Source organism: Enoplosus armatus, chromosome 10, assembly GCF_043641665.1.
Source record: "Enoplosus armatus isolate fEnoArm2 chromosome 10, fEnoArm2.hap1, whole genome shotgun sequence".
NCBI lineage: Eukaryota > Metazoa > Chordata > Actinopteri > Centrarchiformes > Enoplosidae > Enoplosus > Enoplosus armatus.
The window spans coordinates 14,678,105-14,695,689 of NC_092189.1; the positions used below are offsets into that span (position 1 = coordinate 14,678,105).

At 38.9% G+C, this 17,585-nt stretch overlaps 2 protein-coding genes across 2 annotated transcripts; both read right to left on the minus strand.

Moving 5' to 3' along the window:
- Positions 1-4,314: 4,314 nt before the first annotated feature.
- Positions 4,315-8,572, minus strand: chic1 (cysteine-rich hydrophobic domain 1). Its single transcript, XM_070913619.1, has 6 exons — positions 8,427-8,572; positions 6,997-7,051; positions 5,826-5,981; positions 5,399-5,455; positions 4,867-4,926; positions 4,315-4,379 (listed from the first exon to the last, which is right to left on the minus strand). Exons 1-6 carry the CDS (start codon positions 8,570-8,572, stop codon positions 4,329-4,331), a joined length of 525 nt encoding a protein of 174 aa, XP_070769720.1. The 3' UTR covers positions 4,315-4,328.
- A 1,450-nt stretch (positions 8,573-10,022) lies between these two features.
- On the minus strand, positions 10,023-12,870 carry cdx4 (caudal type homeobox 4). Its single transcript, XM_070913737.1, has 3 exons — positions 12,435-12,870; positions 11,007-11,152; positions 10,023-10,256 (listed from the first exon to the last, which is right to left on the minus strand). Exons 1-3 carry the CDS (start codon positions 12,868-12,870, stop codon positions 10,023-10,025), a joined length of 816 nt encoding a protein of 271 aa, XP_070769838.1.
- Positions 12,871-17,585: the final 4,715 nt, after the last annotated feature.

The following is a 17,585-nucleotide window of genomic DNA, read 5'->3' on the forward strand; positions in this document are numbered from 1 at the left end:
ACACTTGATGTATTTTTTGCTCTCCTGTAAAATCATTTTATCATTTGGTAGTGGTGACTTGATTCAAGTGATACACATAAACAGCATCCAAAGATTAGATGTAGCTCTTACAATATATGTAGACAGTTGTGATGAAGAATTATAGATGATTACATGTAACAAAATGGCTGCAGAGTGTATAGACCAATGCCAAAGACAGAAAAATGATCCTGTCCTGCACCTTTTTGTGTGATTTCATCAACTTTGCACTTTCAATACGTGCGACAAAGTGACGTTAAGAATAAAATCAACGTCTATGTTATAGAATGAGAGACTTTGGTCTGACACTTTCATGCTGGCGCAGATGGGAAGGTTCAGTTTAAAGAAGCTTTAAGAGTCTAAAATATCTGAGGTCCAGTCCTATCTAAGCCATAAAAGTCATTACTAAAATAGGACACACTCCTTAACTTAACAGGAAACCCACATAAACCACTTTATCAGAACTGCATTTGTAGGAGACAGCTTGAGTCCAGGTTTATTTCCTGTTAACTCTCGATATTAGCAAATGCTGCAACAGGAAATACACCTGGTCACATTTATATTGTTGTTTAAAAACTGTGAGCTGGAATATGGAGGCAAATAATTCTGTGATGAGTGTTTGGTCATAATCAAAAGTGTTGCTAATCTATAAATACGACATTCAGCAGCTTTATTAATTGATACATGTCCATTGACCAGTGCTCGGTATTTATTTTTAAATGATATAGTAGCTCTTACTGAATGACTTTGATGAGCGGGTTCCCTGAAGACATTGAAGGACAAACCAGAATGTATACTTGCCTTAAATTTCCACTGTACCAAAATGTGTTTCCCCTCATTATTTCCTCTCATTATAAAGTGTTTATAGAGATTTCAAAGGAGAATGGCCTTGTTCAGATTCACATTTGTGTTACCTCGTTTCTTTTGTGTCGACACATTCCCAGTGGCCTTTCTTGGATCTTAATTGATACAAGACTTATTGAATAATATATCTAAATATATATAGTAGGTAGTGTGTGTATTAGCCTGTCCACTGTTTCATTATGTTCAATAAAATCATAACAAATCACGCTGTTTTTCTGTTGATGATGGCTTCTAACTGCACTGTGAGGACGTCACTCAAAGCAGTATAAAGGTTGAGCAGTTCTGGCAAGATCCCACAGAAAATACTTTTGGGGGGGACGTTTATCAGTGTAGCAAAGAGCAAGATTCTGGCAGTGTCAGGAAAATGGAAAAAAAATCACTGCAACTTACACGTTAATATAAATGTAAAAGTTACTGGGCTTCACAAGCTGCCATTGGCTCCAATCTCAAAATAGCCAAAGAGATCTGAGGGGTTTTGTTGTTGTTCCACGTCCCCTGATAGAATATTAAAATTGCAATGAACTACAGCGTGTGTGCAAATGATTGAAGTCATTTACTCCAGTCAGAAATGTCCAATAACCTGTACAGTCTGAGCATGGCTCAGCCTGACACCTAGTGGACAGAAACTGTATAGACTAAAGAAGTGACTCAGGTTCCTGGCTTATGTTTGGGTCAAAATTTAGCAATTTTAGACTCTGAACACTTATTAAAAAATGTCCATATGAAACTGTTGCTCAGCAGTCATGATGTGCAAGTGCACAATTAAAAATGCCCAAACGTATGTTTTTATTACTCCATCAGGGTACAAAGAAACTGTTCTGGATTAAATAAGACGTTTGGTTTGTGAATATCTGCATGTTCAAATACACACATGCTTGACTTTCTCACTAATTTACAACCTCTCCTACTCTATCACACACACACACACACACACATACATTTATGTTTGTGCATGCAAACACATGACAGTAAGACCAGTACAACTTGCTACGAATGCAAAAAGTACATATGCAAGTCACACACACACACTCAATATGGTGTCATATGCAGTATGTATTGTCCGTGGTGGAAGAAGTACTAAGACCCTTTACCTAAGTAAAAGTAGCAAAACCCTAATGTACAAATACTCAGTCCAATTAAAGTCCTGTATTCCAAGTTCTACTTGAGTACAAGTACATAAGTATGTAAGTATAAGTGCCTTATTATGGATCCTGAAAAATGTTTATTTTAATTTTACCAACATGATAATATTTAGTGCAAACAAGTTATCTTGTAAAACAAGATCACAAATATTAACTTTTCCAGACTTCAGGGGCTCTTCTGTCTGTTTTGTTGCAGAACAAGTTACAACTTTATCATTGTTATTGGTGACCAATCAGAAATCAATATGAGCAGGCCTAATCAGCCACATAAATGAAAACACCTGTGTGGGGGTGCAGGGCCTTTGATCTGATGCATTTCAGCTGATCATATGTTTTGTACGTAAAATCAATAATATATTTATCTCAGGTTAAATTACATTGCTTGCTTTAGGATGTCAATGATCCAAATTTTGAAATCACCTCTCAGAATGTGGAGGTAAGAGACTTTGTGTTAACAAGTTTCCTAAAATAAGTAAATATGTAGGTGCTTTTTTTAGATAATAAACTGCTTGTATGAATCTTGCAGCTAGAGCTTATTATATAACTTGATCTAATTTGAGTTTAAACTATTGGAGCACTGCTGCAGTAAAACTTCTGTCTAAACAGGGAAAGACTGTGAATGTGAAAACAAAACAAAAACAAAGGACCATAAAACCAACCAGTTCAGTGTTCGGGGGTTGTGGTGAGATACAGCAGAAACACGGTCTAGTATTCTCTGTTCTCCGACCGCTGATCCAAAACATTAGAAAGTAGCAGCAGGTTAAGGTAAAAGCATTCCTGAGTTTTACAAATGTGTCGAGTAATTGCAGACCGTCTTGTTAAAGTTAACGATTCAACACCTTGTTAAACATGACAAATAGCCACATATCTGTAGAGGGGCAGCAGGCAAGAGGCCAATAATGATCTGATTTTACTAAGATGACACATCGTTCAGTAAGTGTGACAGTAAATAACAGAATGGTCTCAAATGAAAAACGGAAGCAAAGAAAAAAATCAAAATCAACAATTTATTTTCTCTCTCCATAGGGATTAGGACAAACATTTACAAGAGTTGTAACAGGGACAATACTGGGAGGAGGATTTAAAATCTCCTTTGTACAAGAGAACAGATTTCAGCCTGTACTTCTCTGTGGTTCACCAACTACTCCAGAGGCACTCTAATACAACGCAATGCAGCAATCGCTTGACTAGGATTCAGGAAAATAATACAAACACTGGACAGAGTGGCTGAAACAAAAGGACCATCTGCTCAACACGGCGTGTACTGTAGATGCATGTGCTTCCTAACAACAATCGGGAGGACCAAACACAGCACAGGGAAAAAGTACAAAACCATAAAAAAGAATGAATGCAAAGTTCAAATCGTCATCTTCCAACTGCACATCAGAGATGCAACCATCTCCAGTTTTAACGGAGTCATTGAATGTCATCTTTATTGGCAAAAACCACACGGTGACACATCCCGTTGTCACGGGACGAATCTTCAGGATGCATTAACGTCTGAAATCCCAACTTTCTACTGGGCTCAAGTGCAATAATTAGTCCTAACTCTGGCATCACGTACATCGTAACTATATGGCTTACAAGGTAAACAGGTCCATATAAACTAGAAAGGTACATAGACATCTTTCATTAATCAAAACTATGGTACAGCAATATATTGGCAAAAAAACTAAAGAGCTAAGTAACTTTATGTAAACAATGGTATACCACTGTACAGCTTATCCTAACATGGTATGTACAGGTCAAGTTATTTTACTAGCTAGTTCCCAGGTACAGAGGGTCAAATGTAAAGAAGAAACACAGGGTGGTGACGTACACTGTACGTTAGGCAAGTTCAAGAATCCCATCTACTTGCAAAGAACTGGACTGAATTACCCAATGCCTTCCTCCTCCTGTTACATGTTAGTTATTTAAAAAGAAAATTATACATAAGGCAAGGATAGTTAAGGAAGGTGGAGGCGTCACATTCTTTGCGAGGGATCACTGATATGATAGATGGGATACAGGTTGATGGTTCTTTGGGGTAAATGCACTTTTTCGAGAGCTTCACTTGTTTGTCACATGTAACAAAAACACATCCGAGTGCAACAAAGGGGGACATGTCTAGTTCTGTCGGGAAAATGTGCAAAATCTGCTCTAAAGCAAAGTGACAGTGTTGCAAATTCTAATGTACAAGGTACTGGGAGATGTACGGGGTCGTCACGAGAGACACCAGTGCAGACCCTTATTCCAAAATACTGTATATACAAGGCACTAAGGATAAGATTCAAGGGCCACACGTCCAGTCCTTCAACAGCCTCCTCAGTCCGGTCGGAATATAGGATATTTGGGTAAGAATTCTATAAGAATCACCTGTAGACAGAAAAAGACAAAACAAATGATCATTTAGGACAACTGCAAGATGTTTAAACATAACAGTTTTGACTAGAGCTGAAACTATAAATCAAATTCTGATAAAGCAACCATGTTTATTTATTTTCAGCTAATTTGCAACAGCAAATTCGTCTTGAAGGACAACATATCTCATTTGTCTTCAATCCGATCTTGCAATACAATATCTGCTCACAGTGACTACAGCATCATTAAACTTCCCAAATGTGAGGATTTGTTGCTTTTCTTCATCATATGAGATAGTAAACTAAATACCTTTGTGTTTTGGACTGTTGGTCAGACAAAACAAGACATTTGGGAAATTATAATCAGCATTTTTCACTATTTTCTGATATTTTATGGACAACACAGTTGATCAATTAATCACTACTGAAAATAACCAAAACCTTTATGAAGTTGTGCAATAATCCAATAATTTATAGTTGTTTTGCTGTGACAGCCTACTTACGTATTCCATCATATTACTGCTTTCACATTTTCTTTTACTGAGTTTCCAGTGCAGCCCCAGCTGATGAGAGAAGAAAAGACACAGACGCAATGAATGAACATCTCTCTCACTCTCAAACAGACACAAAGACACACACACACACACACACACATACACACACACACACACACACAAAGGAAAATCTGTCTGAAATCTCCCCTTCAGTGTCGGGGGAATTTGAGAGCAGGGCTGTCTGGTCTCGCCGGGGTCAAACTGTGGCCAGACACCCTGAAGAGCTTCCTTTATGCCTTTGAACAGCTACTAGCTGTAATTTGTTGCTGCGAGACAAAACAAAATTAACATGGCATTTTACTGCTGACCTCGCGGTCCTCGCAGACCCCGCGCACCAGATCTGACTCAAACAGCTTAGAGTTTACAAAACAGATTAATGGTCATTATCCATCACGATGATACTCAGCTTACACCGCACACTGACACAGACGATTAAGCACTTTCACACAGGTGCTAATGTGCAATTTGTCGTCTTTCTTACCTTGTGGTATAACCGGTTATTTTCCCACTCTAACAGCTTATGAATAGACCGTCGTGTCTGTTGGGATAGAAGACAATGCATGTACATTAATGCAAGCAGCAAAATACTCATTACTCAATTTAACACTTTAACAGGTAACAGTAAACAGCCACAGTGTTAGGATTTATGGACTGAACTCCCAATTTACCAGCTAGTAATTTCCACTTTGGATTGTGAGTGGTAACACCGTGTTTAAATGACACACCCTTTAGCTGGGCAGCAGAGGAGCTGTGCAGCGCAATGCGTCATTTCTACACAGAGCCACTAATTGAACACGCGTTGTTATTACCCACTACACTGAATTGCTATAACAGCCCCTGAGTAATCAGCGCTGATGTGAGGGAGAGTTAAACTGTCCGACTCGTGTCACAGGAGGTCTGGGACTTACTCTCTTGTTGAGGCAGATAACAGGCCATAGACTGCAGCCTACTGTACAGCAACAACACAGGCAGCCGCAAAGAAGCCACTTCACATTCACAGGCAAGTTCTTCTTCAAGCAAGCATTCACCCTGCTGATGCTGGTTTTGAATTCCTCTGGCGCTACCTAGAAAAAAACAGAGAAAGGATGGATGCGTGTATAGCAAAATAAACAGTTAGTAGGGGACCTATGCAGTTGGGGAAATTATCAGAAAATTGAAGGAAATTTAAGAGCAAGAAGGGGAGAGACAATTCAAGTGTTTCTAGGTGGTGCTGACATGAAAGACTCCTAATTGCTCAAAAGAAAAGCTGTGCACAAAGATCAAAGAGCTTTAGAAAAACCAACAGGTAGATATTTGCAGATGTTGTCCAGAGATGAGATGAGATCTCTAAATACTATGCCTCTGACTTGCTAACCAAGCTATAGACTGTTCAAGGCAAGGAGGGACTCAAAGGAGAGATAAGCTCAGTGCCTGTGGCAGCGCCGGCCAAACAACTTGAATGGATGCTCATTCCTCGCTGAGTCTGTACGCCATAAAACAGGGGTCGTAATCTTTTATGACAGGATGCAAAGGTCTCTTTGCAAACAGCCAAAGACCTCAGAATAAAGCCCAGCAGGGCCTGATCTGCACCCTTCAATCATCATAATTGTGACCTCATCCATCACATGCCACCCTGGGTCACAATACTGAAGGTACTTTTTATTGCCCCACACTTCCCTCGGCCTGCTCTTACCCCTACAGCCTTTTTGTGTTTCTGCGTCCGACCCAGGAAGCTTTCCTTTCTTGTCTACGGCAGAGTCTTCATTTCATTATTTTATCACCAGGAGCTGGACCCTCAAAAACACTGGGGTCCCCGCCAACTGAGCCCCATAGACGGTTTACTCATTTACAGAGCTGGACAGCAGCACATTCAGGCTCTTTTCTATGCACTGTGGCACGTTGGTTGAAATGCAGTTCCATCAGATCAAAACCACTTGGAGAAGTTTGAATGGGGCGGTTTGGGGAAGTTGGGGCAGTTAAACGCCCAGAAGAACAATAGAATCACTGTGGCTTTAATTGCTTAATTCTTCCCAATTGGAATTGAACAGAAAGCCGCCTGCAAGACTGAAGTACAAGGAAACCAAAGGAAAGCAACTGTACCTTTCCCGTGAGAACAGAGGGAAATTCTGTGTCAAATCTGTTGCTCAGTCCAAACCTGAAAAAGACAACAAACAAACAAAATGTGAGCACTGATATGGTAATAAAAATGTATCTAAAACTAAGTACAAAACCTGCTATTATTATGAACATAATCCACAGCCTGAGCAGAAATATATTGTTTGATTACGTGACGAGACATAACGTGCTTATTCAGTTTAGTTGACATTATATCACACACAACTACAAAAGGATGGCACAATAAAGACTTATTTCTATTGTATTTCTTGATGTACAGTAAAGATGCAGGAGTCCAGGTGACTAAGTGACATCATATTGCCAACAAACCAATGCAAAGACACTTAAATCATCATCAGTAAAAAAACAACTACAAAAAAATTATAACTAGGACGATATGCTTACAAGTCCAAGCTTACCATAATCAATTAGTGCTTTATTTTGAGAGAGAATTGGCCACTGCAAACTTGATGTGACACTCAAATGGGTATTGTGTGATGATCACTCCCAGTAATTAAACAATTGGGCATATTTTTCCTGCATTTATATTATCAATTATTCAATTCACAGGTGATCAGGCATCTATCTATATATTCACACCCTCATCTTTACACAAAGATGTCATGTCCATGTAGATAAAAGAATGAAAATATGAAGAATGATAATATAGCTCCTTGTATTTAGCGTCACCACAGTTGCTCATGTTCACGTGTCTTTCCTGGAAAGGTAAATAGTGACGATACTGATGTGAAGCTGTGTTTTAAAATTGATATCCTCACAGATGCAAACTTGGAGAGAGGTCTACAACAGGGGATCAGCATCTGCTAGTCAGGTTAATGTTATTGTGACAGTGATTAACTTTTGCAATTTGTTTTTAATAAATATCACTGAACTACGACATGATGTCATAATGTCCACTCTAGTTATCATCACCCTGAAAAAGAGCAACAGCTCAATCAAAATGTAGCTAAGCAGCTGACATGCCCATGTAAACAATGATGAAACATGCTATAACAAGTCTTCGACAGTGATTAAGCCGGTGACGATGTGTTGACTTGTCAGATAACTTCAAAACGTCGGTGTTAAAAACATAAGACCAGTGTTGATGTAGTCTGCTCGGTAATAACGTTACAGACTTCAAGCTAACGGTACATCACAAGTAAACTTGCCTAACAATGAATATCGGTTGCTACGGTCTACAACGTTCAGGGTTGCCATGGGGACCCACAACCGTTAACGTCGTAATAATGTTGGGCACAACAACTGTCCCCTTGACAAAACATATGGCTAACTGTTAGTTGTTGTGTGTTTGCGTTAGCTAGCATGCTAGCCTGCTAAACAGGCTACGGATGAAGACAGCAAAACAACAAAGCGACACCGGGATAGACCGGAGCGACAAACACGGCTCTGCTTACACTGTGATGTGCCCGGCCCCTCGCATGACGACGGGCTCCGGACAGTATCTGGGCAAGTGTTCTTCACTCACTACGTGCTCATCCTCTTCGTCTTCCAACTCATAAATGGTATCAAAGTCCGCCATGTTGGGTAGTAAGACGCTCATGACGTCTCCTACGGGGCCGCGCACGGACTCACGAGCGGGCGCGTGGAGCGATAGTGAAGAGCCATCGTCGCTCCTCTGTGTTCAGATGAACCAGAGCTGGAAGTTAACATCTAAACGACCATTTTACAATAGTTAAACTATATGACAGATGTAGATCTTATTTATACAATGTGTGATACGTTCTGCAGTTTGCATCGAGGATAATTGATTAATGAACCTCTTCAGACATGGACATGGGTCAAAGTCAGGAAAAGTCCTCCTCCCAAAATAGCCAGTCTAGCCACATGACAATTAACATGTTACGTCATCTAATTACGCATGAACCTACACTTTGAACCCATAAGCCTGAACCTTCGTTGTTAAAATGCTTTGAACCTGCCTCGCCTCTAAACAGACCGATGTAGCCTGTCAGATGTAGTTTCCCTGATTGCAAAATGAAAGTGCACCTGATGATGACACAGTATCCTATATGTTAAATAGCCAAAAAAACAGAGCAAGAAAAATGAACCTCCATGCTTTTGATTGCTAAGTCAATTAGCGGTTGTAAAGTCACAAGTACTGAAACAATTTAAGAGATAAGTGGCGACAAACCAGCCTTGTATGTAGGCTAAAAACTGTTTGTTTTGCTGCATGATGACTCAATCTATTCAAGATCAGGCTTTGGAAATGAGCCCATACCTTTTTATTGGTCTATATGCTGATTGTCCTGGGCATTTTTAGATGTATGTATTATTATTAAAACTTCAAATAAGCAAAAGAATAAAAGCCATCTTGCTCACAGTTACTTTGATGTTCAGTTCTGACCTGCTTGCATTTGTATATATCTGTACTGGTGAACGCCACATACCTGCATAAAACTATTTCAAGTACAATCCTTGATGCAATGGTTGTCTAAGGTTTGCAAAATCCAAAATTCAGAAATAAGAGAAATGACAGATGTACTGCAAAAAAACAAAAAACATTTTATTTACATTTTGAGCGTTGCCACCAGACGACCGTCCTACCCGTATCAACAGCTGTCCCCTGCTTTACTAAAGCGGGTAAAATTGTGCTGCAAAACATGATTTGTCACGTGTGTCCAGTGTGGCCTGAGCTACATACAATCCAGTTTAAAACTTCATTAAAATGTCCCTGAATTCTCATTTTATTCACATACACTTCATCACATACAAAAAAGGATATTTATATCTTATTAACTCACAAACAATTTAAAGCTTTTAAGTTTGAAACACGTCGATTTTTACGGTTTTTTTTAAATCCCCACGTTATTAGAACTATTCTATAAAAAGCAATATTTCAAGAGCCTCCAGCATTTCGTTGCTATAAATGAAATCTTTATCCGCAGCTTTGTGCTTCAGGACGAGAGTTCAGATCCTCTGGCTGCCTGTCGAGTGTCCTGTCAGCGTGTCGGAGTGCTCAGTTATGTAGATGGTCCAGAGGGCGAGCTGCTCTACTGAGTCACAGTCACTTGCTGTATATTCCTGATAGATGGCAAGGTGTTCATCCCCTGAGGAGGGTACAGAGAGCCGTGGATGTCTGAGGGACTGAGGGACCCCGGAACCGGCAGAGGGCTCACAGAACCCGGGTCACTGTGCACGGACCCCCCGCTGCCGTCAGACTGACCCAGCTTCTTCTTGATCAGTTTCCTCTCTTTGGCTCTGCGGTTCTGAAACCAGATTTTCACCTGAAAGGGCACAAAGAGAAGGAAATTAAATATTTAACCTCCATACAATTCTATAACCCGTTATAAATAAGATAGAATAAAATAAAACCCATATAAATAGAAATACCTAGATAGAATATATATATATATAAGAATATTGCACATTAAATACATATTTTTGGGTCTATGCCAGCCCTTAATAATTAAAATAAAATAGTAATAAAATAGAAATGCATATAAAAACATTGGCCAAGATAGGAAATAAAAACCATCAATGAATAACAATGCTAAACATTAAATATATTAAAAAATAATAAATAACATTAACAAATACAGGCCTAGTATAATTAATAAATGTCCATGATTTGCTGTTATTTTCTGCCGTCATTTTCAAATTGACAGAAAATATAATAGCATTAATATTTCGAAATATCAGGCAATCATTAATAACGTATGTTTATATTTAATTATCAAACATAAAATAAATAATGAATGAATTAAAAATAACTAAAGACAATACATCAGGGGTTAACGTGTCTTTAAATATATCCAAGGCAAATGTATTTCTGTCTCGTGAGTCACAACAAAAACACAATATTGTGACATTCTGTAAGTCTCGCACGTGGAGACGAGCCTACGCTGCTGTGTGGTGTCCATAGACGCTCATACACAACAAAAGGCTGTGTGTGTGTCATACGTTTGAATTATTTAATGCCTCTTTATGCGATGGACACAAACGAGCATGAACAGAAGTGTTTCAGTCAGACATACCTGTCTTTCCGACAGGCCGAGGTTGACAGCCAGTTCGGATTTCCTCCTGATGGTGATGTATCTGTTGAAATGAAACTCCTTCTCCAGCTCCAGCCTCTGATGGTCTGTGTACACTACCCTGTATTTCTCCTTCGTTCTTGTTTTACCTGCGAAGGCGACAAGAAACAAAAACAACTTTAAGATTTTTAGCAGCCAGGTGGTTGAACTGGAACATTTCCACAGAGGAGGCTGCATGCCAGGACCGGCCTATCTGCACATAGCATCTTTATTGGCTGCCTCTTAAATCCACATCTCTTTGCTTTGGCTACAGATACGCATATTGAGCTTGTTTTTCATCTTGCTTTGATGGCAACTGTAGTACAGTGAGTTTCAAACAACCAACAGCCAGATCCTCCAGATCCTCCAAGTTAAAAAGAAACACACGAGATAAGACAAACATCTACAAAGACTGAAGCATTCGTGTGTTTTATTCGATAGCATGTGGCTTCATTTTCAGTGTACATAAAATGAATGTTAATTAAATGTTAGGAACACCCATATTCCTACAATAAACTAAACCATTGTAACACAGTAGGGTTGTTATATTCTAGGCCCTCATAATCTAAACGTATTCGATGTGAAACTGTAATTCACGCCGCTGTAAAGGCCCCACAGTGTGCACGACTCCACGTTTGAGACGTTGGCTGTGAAAAACGTCACTCTTTCCGGCAATATAACTCTGGCAGAGGAAGGGAGGCTGGTGCATATCAAAGTGAAGAGGTGTTGAAAAGCAAAGGCCACCGCCTGGATATGACGGATAACACTGAAAACACCAAACAATGTCCAGGAATAATGACATTAACATCACAACTGGGCCTGGCGCCGATTCCTCACACCTTTTTTTAAATTACAGCAGCTGAACTGAGCTGAAGGCCTTCAGTCCATTTTCCCATCGAAGTTATGAGATATGGAAATTATTCATGGACACATTTGACTGCTGCCAGTTTGATGTCATTCGTTATCATTATTTTAGAGAGGCCTCTTTAATTATATCCCATAAATATTCTCATTCTGTTAACATTGTACACTGTTATTAACCTAAATGTAAGTGTCAGATGACCAGAGTTTCCTGCTGTTCTTTCAATTTCTGCCAATTTCTTTTGGCATTCCTTTTTCCAACAATAAGTTTGGCCTATTGATGCATATCCCTTGTTTTTAAATGAACAAATTCGATAAGAAAATGTGTTTGAAATGACACGGAACGGCCAGAAAAGAAGAAAGAAGTGTTTGCTTAAAATCCAGTGGGACTCAAACGGAAACACAAACTCTTGGGTGTGCAAAATCCTACATTTCTAAGTTTCTAATCCTACGTTTGTGTTGCAAGAAAATGCAATGCATGCAGAATCGAATGACATTATTTTGGCACAACGTTTGAGATGATGAACTCACCTGTAGAAGATGATTGCGCAGTTTTGCTCATCCACTGGAATGAATTGCGTCTTTCTCTGTCAGGAGAAAGTTGTGCAACAGTAACGTTGTCCGGCGGCGGCTGTAACACCGCAGATCCTGGAGGATGCATATGACTGTACTCAGACGAGCAGTAAGGAACCTGTGCAGGAGAGGAGTTGTTCATGGGTGTAGGAATAGTATTAGGTGGTCCCAGACTGTATGCGCCCCAGTCCTCCCGTGGAGCGCCATATGTAGGTCCCCAACTCCCCGCAGACTGTGCGTGCGTATCCATGTTTGGCACATGATGGTATCCAGTAAAGTCTGGGTACTGTGGTGTAGAAACAAAGTTCTGTGGAGGCAGATTGATGCTCGATCTTCTCACTGGCCCTTGGTGATACATGCCGCTTTCTTTATCCAGAAGGTATCCCACATACATGATTTGTACAAAAGCACAATTAAACACAACGAAAGCAGCAAAGGGGATGATGCAGCCTGTTTTAAGGCGACATTGTTGCCCTGAAACTGTTAAAAACAATCCTTCTGCTGTTTAAGTAGTCCAAATGGGTTCCCAGTGTGAAATGCGACGTAGTTCCAGTCAGTCTCCAGTCTCACATGATGTGGCTCTGTTGACAAGATGGTAAAGGTATACTAAGGCCTGCCTGACGTCAGCCAACCCCTCAACTCTTGGAGATTTGCATTCAAATGAGAGTGAGCGGTGCTACCGGCCCAGCTGTCCCCCTTGCGTCTGTCCTGCGGCGCGTCATCACCTGACTGTGGGCCTATCCTGGACGTGAGCCATGAATACATCAACACTGCGGCCTATCAGCTGCACAAGCTGCAATAAACCCAGGCAACACGTCCACAAACGCACCAAGTAAAAAAGTATATTTTATTATACAGGACTTGTTAGAAGCATTCACTTGACAACCAATTGCGTTAGAGCATACTACATTATGACAAAATGTAGACATCAATTTATGTATATTAGTTATATTAGCTCTAGAAGAATCAACACATGTTTAAACTATTTGAGGTTAAAAACCTGTTATTATGTTTCCAACCACGCTTCACGCGTAGAACCCGTTTTTATTTGTTAAGATATTCACTTGCAAACGAGGTGCAAAGTATGAGAGACTTTCTCTTGAAGCAAGCCGGACCTTTCGTATTCCGTGTTCACACCTCAAGGTCGCACTTCACAGCTAATTCCGGTTACAAGGAAACTCCAACAACCCCCTCTGTGACAAACAGCGGCCCTCGACACATCAGCCCCCGCTGCCCCCTGAAAATACAGTGAATTTATTTTTCTGTGATCATGTCACCAGGGAACTAACTGCCCGATTACCAATCTGTTTTTTTAAAACGCATTAAAAGGTCATACATTGCCACGTATTGAAACGAAATGCCAACAGAGTTCATTCAGGAGGAGAAACAACAAACTCACTCATCTGAAAATGTCAGCGATGCTTAGGAATAATTTTACAATGCACTTTTTTTTTTTCTGATTCATCTGTCAGGTGTCTGAGGGCTTATTTAGCCGAGCTGACTAATTGGCTTGTCTAAAAGTCCAGCTCAAAGTCATAAATGCTGACGGATGTTTCCGAAGCATCTGTTTATTGACCACAAAATATTTATGAGACAGTCTAATCTGATTTGTGCGTCAGTCGGCTGTCTTGTTTGAAGAAGATCCAGTTAAGCATCGAGTCTGACACGTTTTCACTTGTTTTCCTGACTTTCTGGTGGCTCCAACAGAGACTTTACACCGAGATGCAGAGAGTCAAGCTGTCACAATCACGACTAAAAATGCCTTTCCTTTCAAAGGGACCTATAAATGACTTGTGAACAGTTTCTTCTCAGGGTGATGTTAGCAGGGACTCCGTTCATAAAGGCTTCATGCACAAAGACAGGCAGGTAGACTTCACTGAGAATTACATTATAGTTCTTGATTTTTAAGACTACATTCGGAAGCTAAACGAATTTTCTTTTATAACGTTTCCTGGTCATTTGTCACCCTCAGTAGTCACATCACCACACTGTATTAGCACTGAGGTGACTTTGTTCTGTGGTTGATCGTTCAGACTCGTTGCTGCCCTCTTGTGGGTTTCTACAGAACTACAGCTGCTGAAATTAAACTGGTGGCTTTTGAAATCTGTGTGCCTGGTATAAAGTACATTTTCTCAAGTCCTGTACTTAAGTACAATTTGGAGCCATTTGTACTTTACTTGAGCACTCCTTCTTTTTCTGGTACTTTATACTTCTACTCCACTACAATTCGGAGGGAAATATTGTACTTTTTTTACTCCACTACATTTATCTGATAACACTAGTTACTAGTGACTTTGAAGATTCAGGTTAATAATACAAAATATAACAAATAAAATATGATGTATTATTATAGGTTAAGATAAGATAAGCTTGGGAATTCGCAAGATAGCTCAACATTAAATCAATGAACACATTAATGCATCAATGATTATAATCCAATATTATAATATACATTATTCAGAAATGGGCCACTCTTCACAATGAGTACTTTCACTTTTGATACTTTAAGTATGTTAATATTTTTGTAGTTTTACTTAAGTAACATTTTGAACGCAGGTATTTTACTTGTAAGAGTATTTCTACACTGTGGTAATGCTACCACAAGAGGGCAGCCTCCACCACCAAAAAACATTTAATGCTGTATACCATGTTGTACACTGCACGAGTATTACAAGATGATTTATACAGGTGAGTATATTCAGAATGACAAGAAGTTGTTCTAACAATCCCATAAAGTATAAAGCTTCAAAGGGGAAAAGTCACACTTTTAAACTAAGTTCAGGCCTTTTAAGATAATAGTTCTCTCAGAATCAGAATCAGAAATACTTTATTGATCCCCGGGGGAAATTACACAGTTACAGGTGCTCCCATTCAAGAAAGTAGCATAAATTTAGAAATGAGAAGTACGTACAAATATAAGATATAAAAAAATAAAAGAAATACAAATATACACATTTACAATATTTAAGTGAAAAATAAAAGTAAAAAATATATACAATAACAACATATAATAACAACATATATATGTGTGTATATATATGTATATATATATATGTATTGCATTGGTGAATATAAATAGAGAATATAGAATAAATAATGAGGTAGTAATATATGACAGGTGAAATAGGTCCAGAATCTGTCTGTTTATTCTCAGTGTCAGACATTCAGAGGGAGGCGTTGAACAGTTTGATGGCCACAGGCAGGAATGATTTCCTGTGGCACTCTGTTGTGCATTTGGGTGGAAGGAGTCTTTCATTGAAGGTGCTCTTGTGCCTGACCAGTACATCATGGAGAGGATGTGAGACACTGAAACTTTATTAGACAACACTTATTTGCACATCTTAAATCCTGTCATTAGGAAGAAACCGCCTAAATTACCATAAATGATTGAAAAAGGGGCGAAGAAGAGTGAAGGATACTTTATCTCCTCTTGGCTTATTTATTGCTTCAGAAGATACCTTCTGTTCATATTTACTTTGTGATATACGCCTACACATATTATGTTTTCTTTTGGCACACTTCAGACTTTTGTTGCAACACCATCATGAGTGACATCACAAGAGGAAATTTGAGGAAAAAATATTTTATGCAACTCTGTACTTGTAGTAACGACATGTCATCAGGTGACGCTTACTAAGTCTGTCAGACCTTTTGTTTAAGATGCCACATCCACATGATGCAGCCAGGGCGTTCACGGCTGTGATTCACTAAATATGCTCGTGTATCATCGTGGCTGCTGTCACATGGTGTCGCAGTTATTCTGTTGATCAGCTTCAGTCTGACATCATCGTGACAGTCTGACGTTCAACAAGAGCAGGCTTGTTCAAAGTTACAGATTAAATTGAGCACAGAGTCAAAGAAGCAGTACTACAGTGTAGAAGTACTCTGTTACTTACAGAAGTATTAGCATCAAACTATACTGAAAGTACCAAAAGTAGAAGTACTCATCAAGCAGAATGGCCCATTTCAGAATAAATATATATTATATTATTGGATTTTAATTATTGATGTATTAATGTTTACTTTGCTTTAATGTTGCAGCTGGTGAAGATGGAACTTATTTTAATCATTTTATATATTGCTGGACAGGTTGTGATCAATAAAGTCTTATCATTATTTCTATAATAACACTGAAAATAGTAATTCATTAGTTTGCTGATTATATTTTGTGTCATTAATCTGAATCTGCAAAGTAACTATTAACTAAAGTCATCAAATACAAAAAAGTAAAAAGTAAAGTATTTGCCTCTGTAGTGTAGAAGTATAAAGAAAATGGAAATTCTCAAGTACAAGCACCTCAGAATTACACTTAAGTGCAGTACTTGAGTAAATGTTATTTTCCACCACTGGAGTACAGTGTCACATGAATAAAATGTGAACTGTGTTTGTATTTGTATTTTAATTTCTAAACTCCGATAGCGAGGTGGCTTTATCACATTTGTGTTCAATTCACAAACATCATGATATTACTAGCACTCTTTTTTACAAGAAAAGTCTTTCTTCTAAGGTCCTAAAATGTGTTCTGTATATCAAATTCCATTGATTAAATAATAAAAATAATAATGATAATAATAATAATGGTAGTGTTTATTTACAAAATCTCTGTGCAGTCTTTTAAAAAAAAAAACAGTGTTTGAAATTCAGGTGTGTGGAGCCTGAAGGCTGAAGCTCTCCATGAACAAGCTGCATGCAAAGTCACTAGATGGCGCAATTGAGTTAGTTATATGCTGTCTGCTGCCCCCCCCCCCCAGATAGATAGACAGACAGACAGACAGACAGACAGACAGATAGATAGATAGATAGATAGATAGATAGATAGATAGATAGATAGATAGATAGATAGATAGATAGATAGATAGACTTTTGTTGCAGACAGACAGACAGACAGACAGACAGACAGACAGACATAGATAGATAGATAGATAGACAGATAGATAGACAGACAGACAGACTTTTGTTGCAGACAGACAGACAGACAGACAGACAGACAGAGATAGATAGATAGATAGATAGATAGATAGATAGATAGATAGATAGATAGATAGATAGATAGATAGATAGATAGACAGACAGACAGACAGACTTTTGTTGCAGACAGACAGACAGACA

Coding starts and splice junctions, on each gene's coding strand:
- chic1 (XM_070913619.1), bottom strand. CDS start 8,572: ATGAGCGTCTTACTACCCAACATGGCGGACTTTGATACCATTTATGAG. Junction 5,456..5,825: donor TTATCTGCCTCAACAAGAGA/GTAAGTCCCAGA, acceptor CTATCCCAACAG/ACACGACGGTCTATTCATAA. Junction 4,927..5,398: donor ATAACCGGTTATACCACAAG/GTAAGAAAGACG, acceptor TTCTCTCATCAG/CTGGGGCTGCACTGGAAACT.
- cdx4 (XM_070913737.1), bottom strand. CDS start 12,870: ATGTATGTGGGATACCTTCTGGATAAAGAAAGCGGCATGTATCACCAA. Junction 11,153..12,434: donor TGCGCAATCATCTTCTACAG/GTGAGTTCATCA, acceptor TCGCCTTCGCAG/GTAAAACAAGAACGAAGGAG. Junction 10,257..11,006: donor TCGGCCTGTCGGAAAGACAG/GTATGTCTGACT, acceptor GTGCCCTTTCAG/GTGAAAATCTGGTTTCAGAA.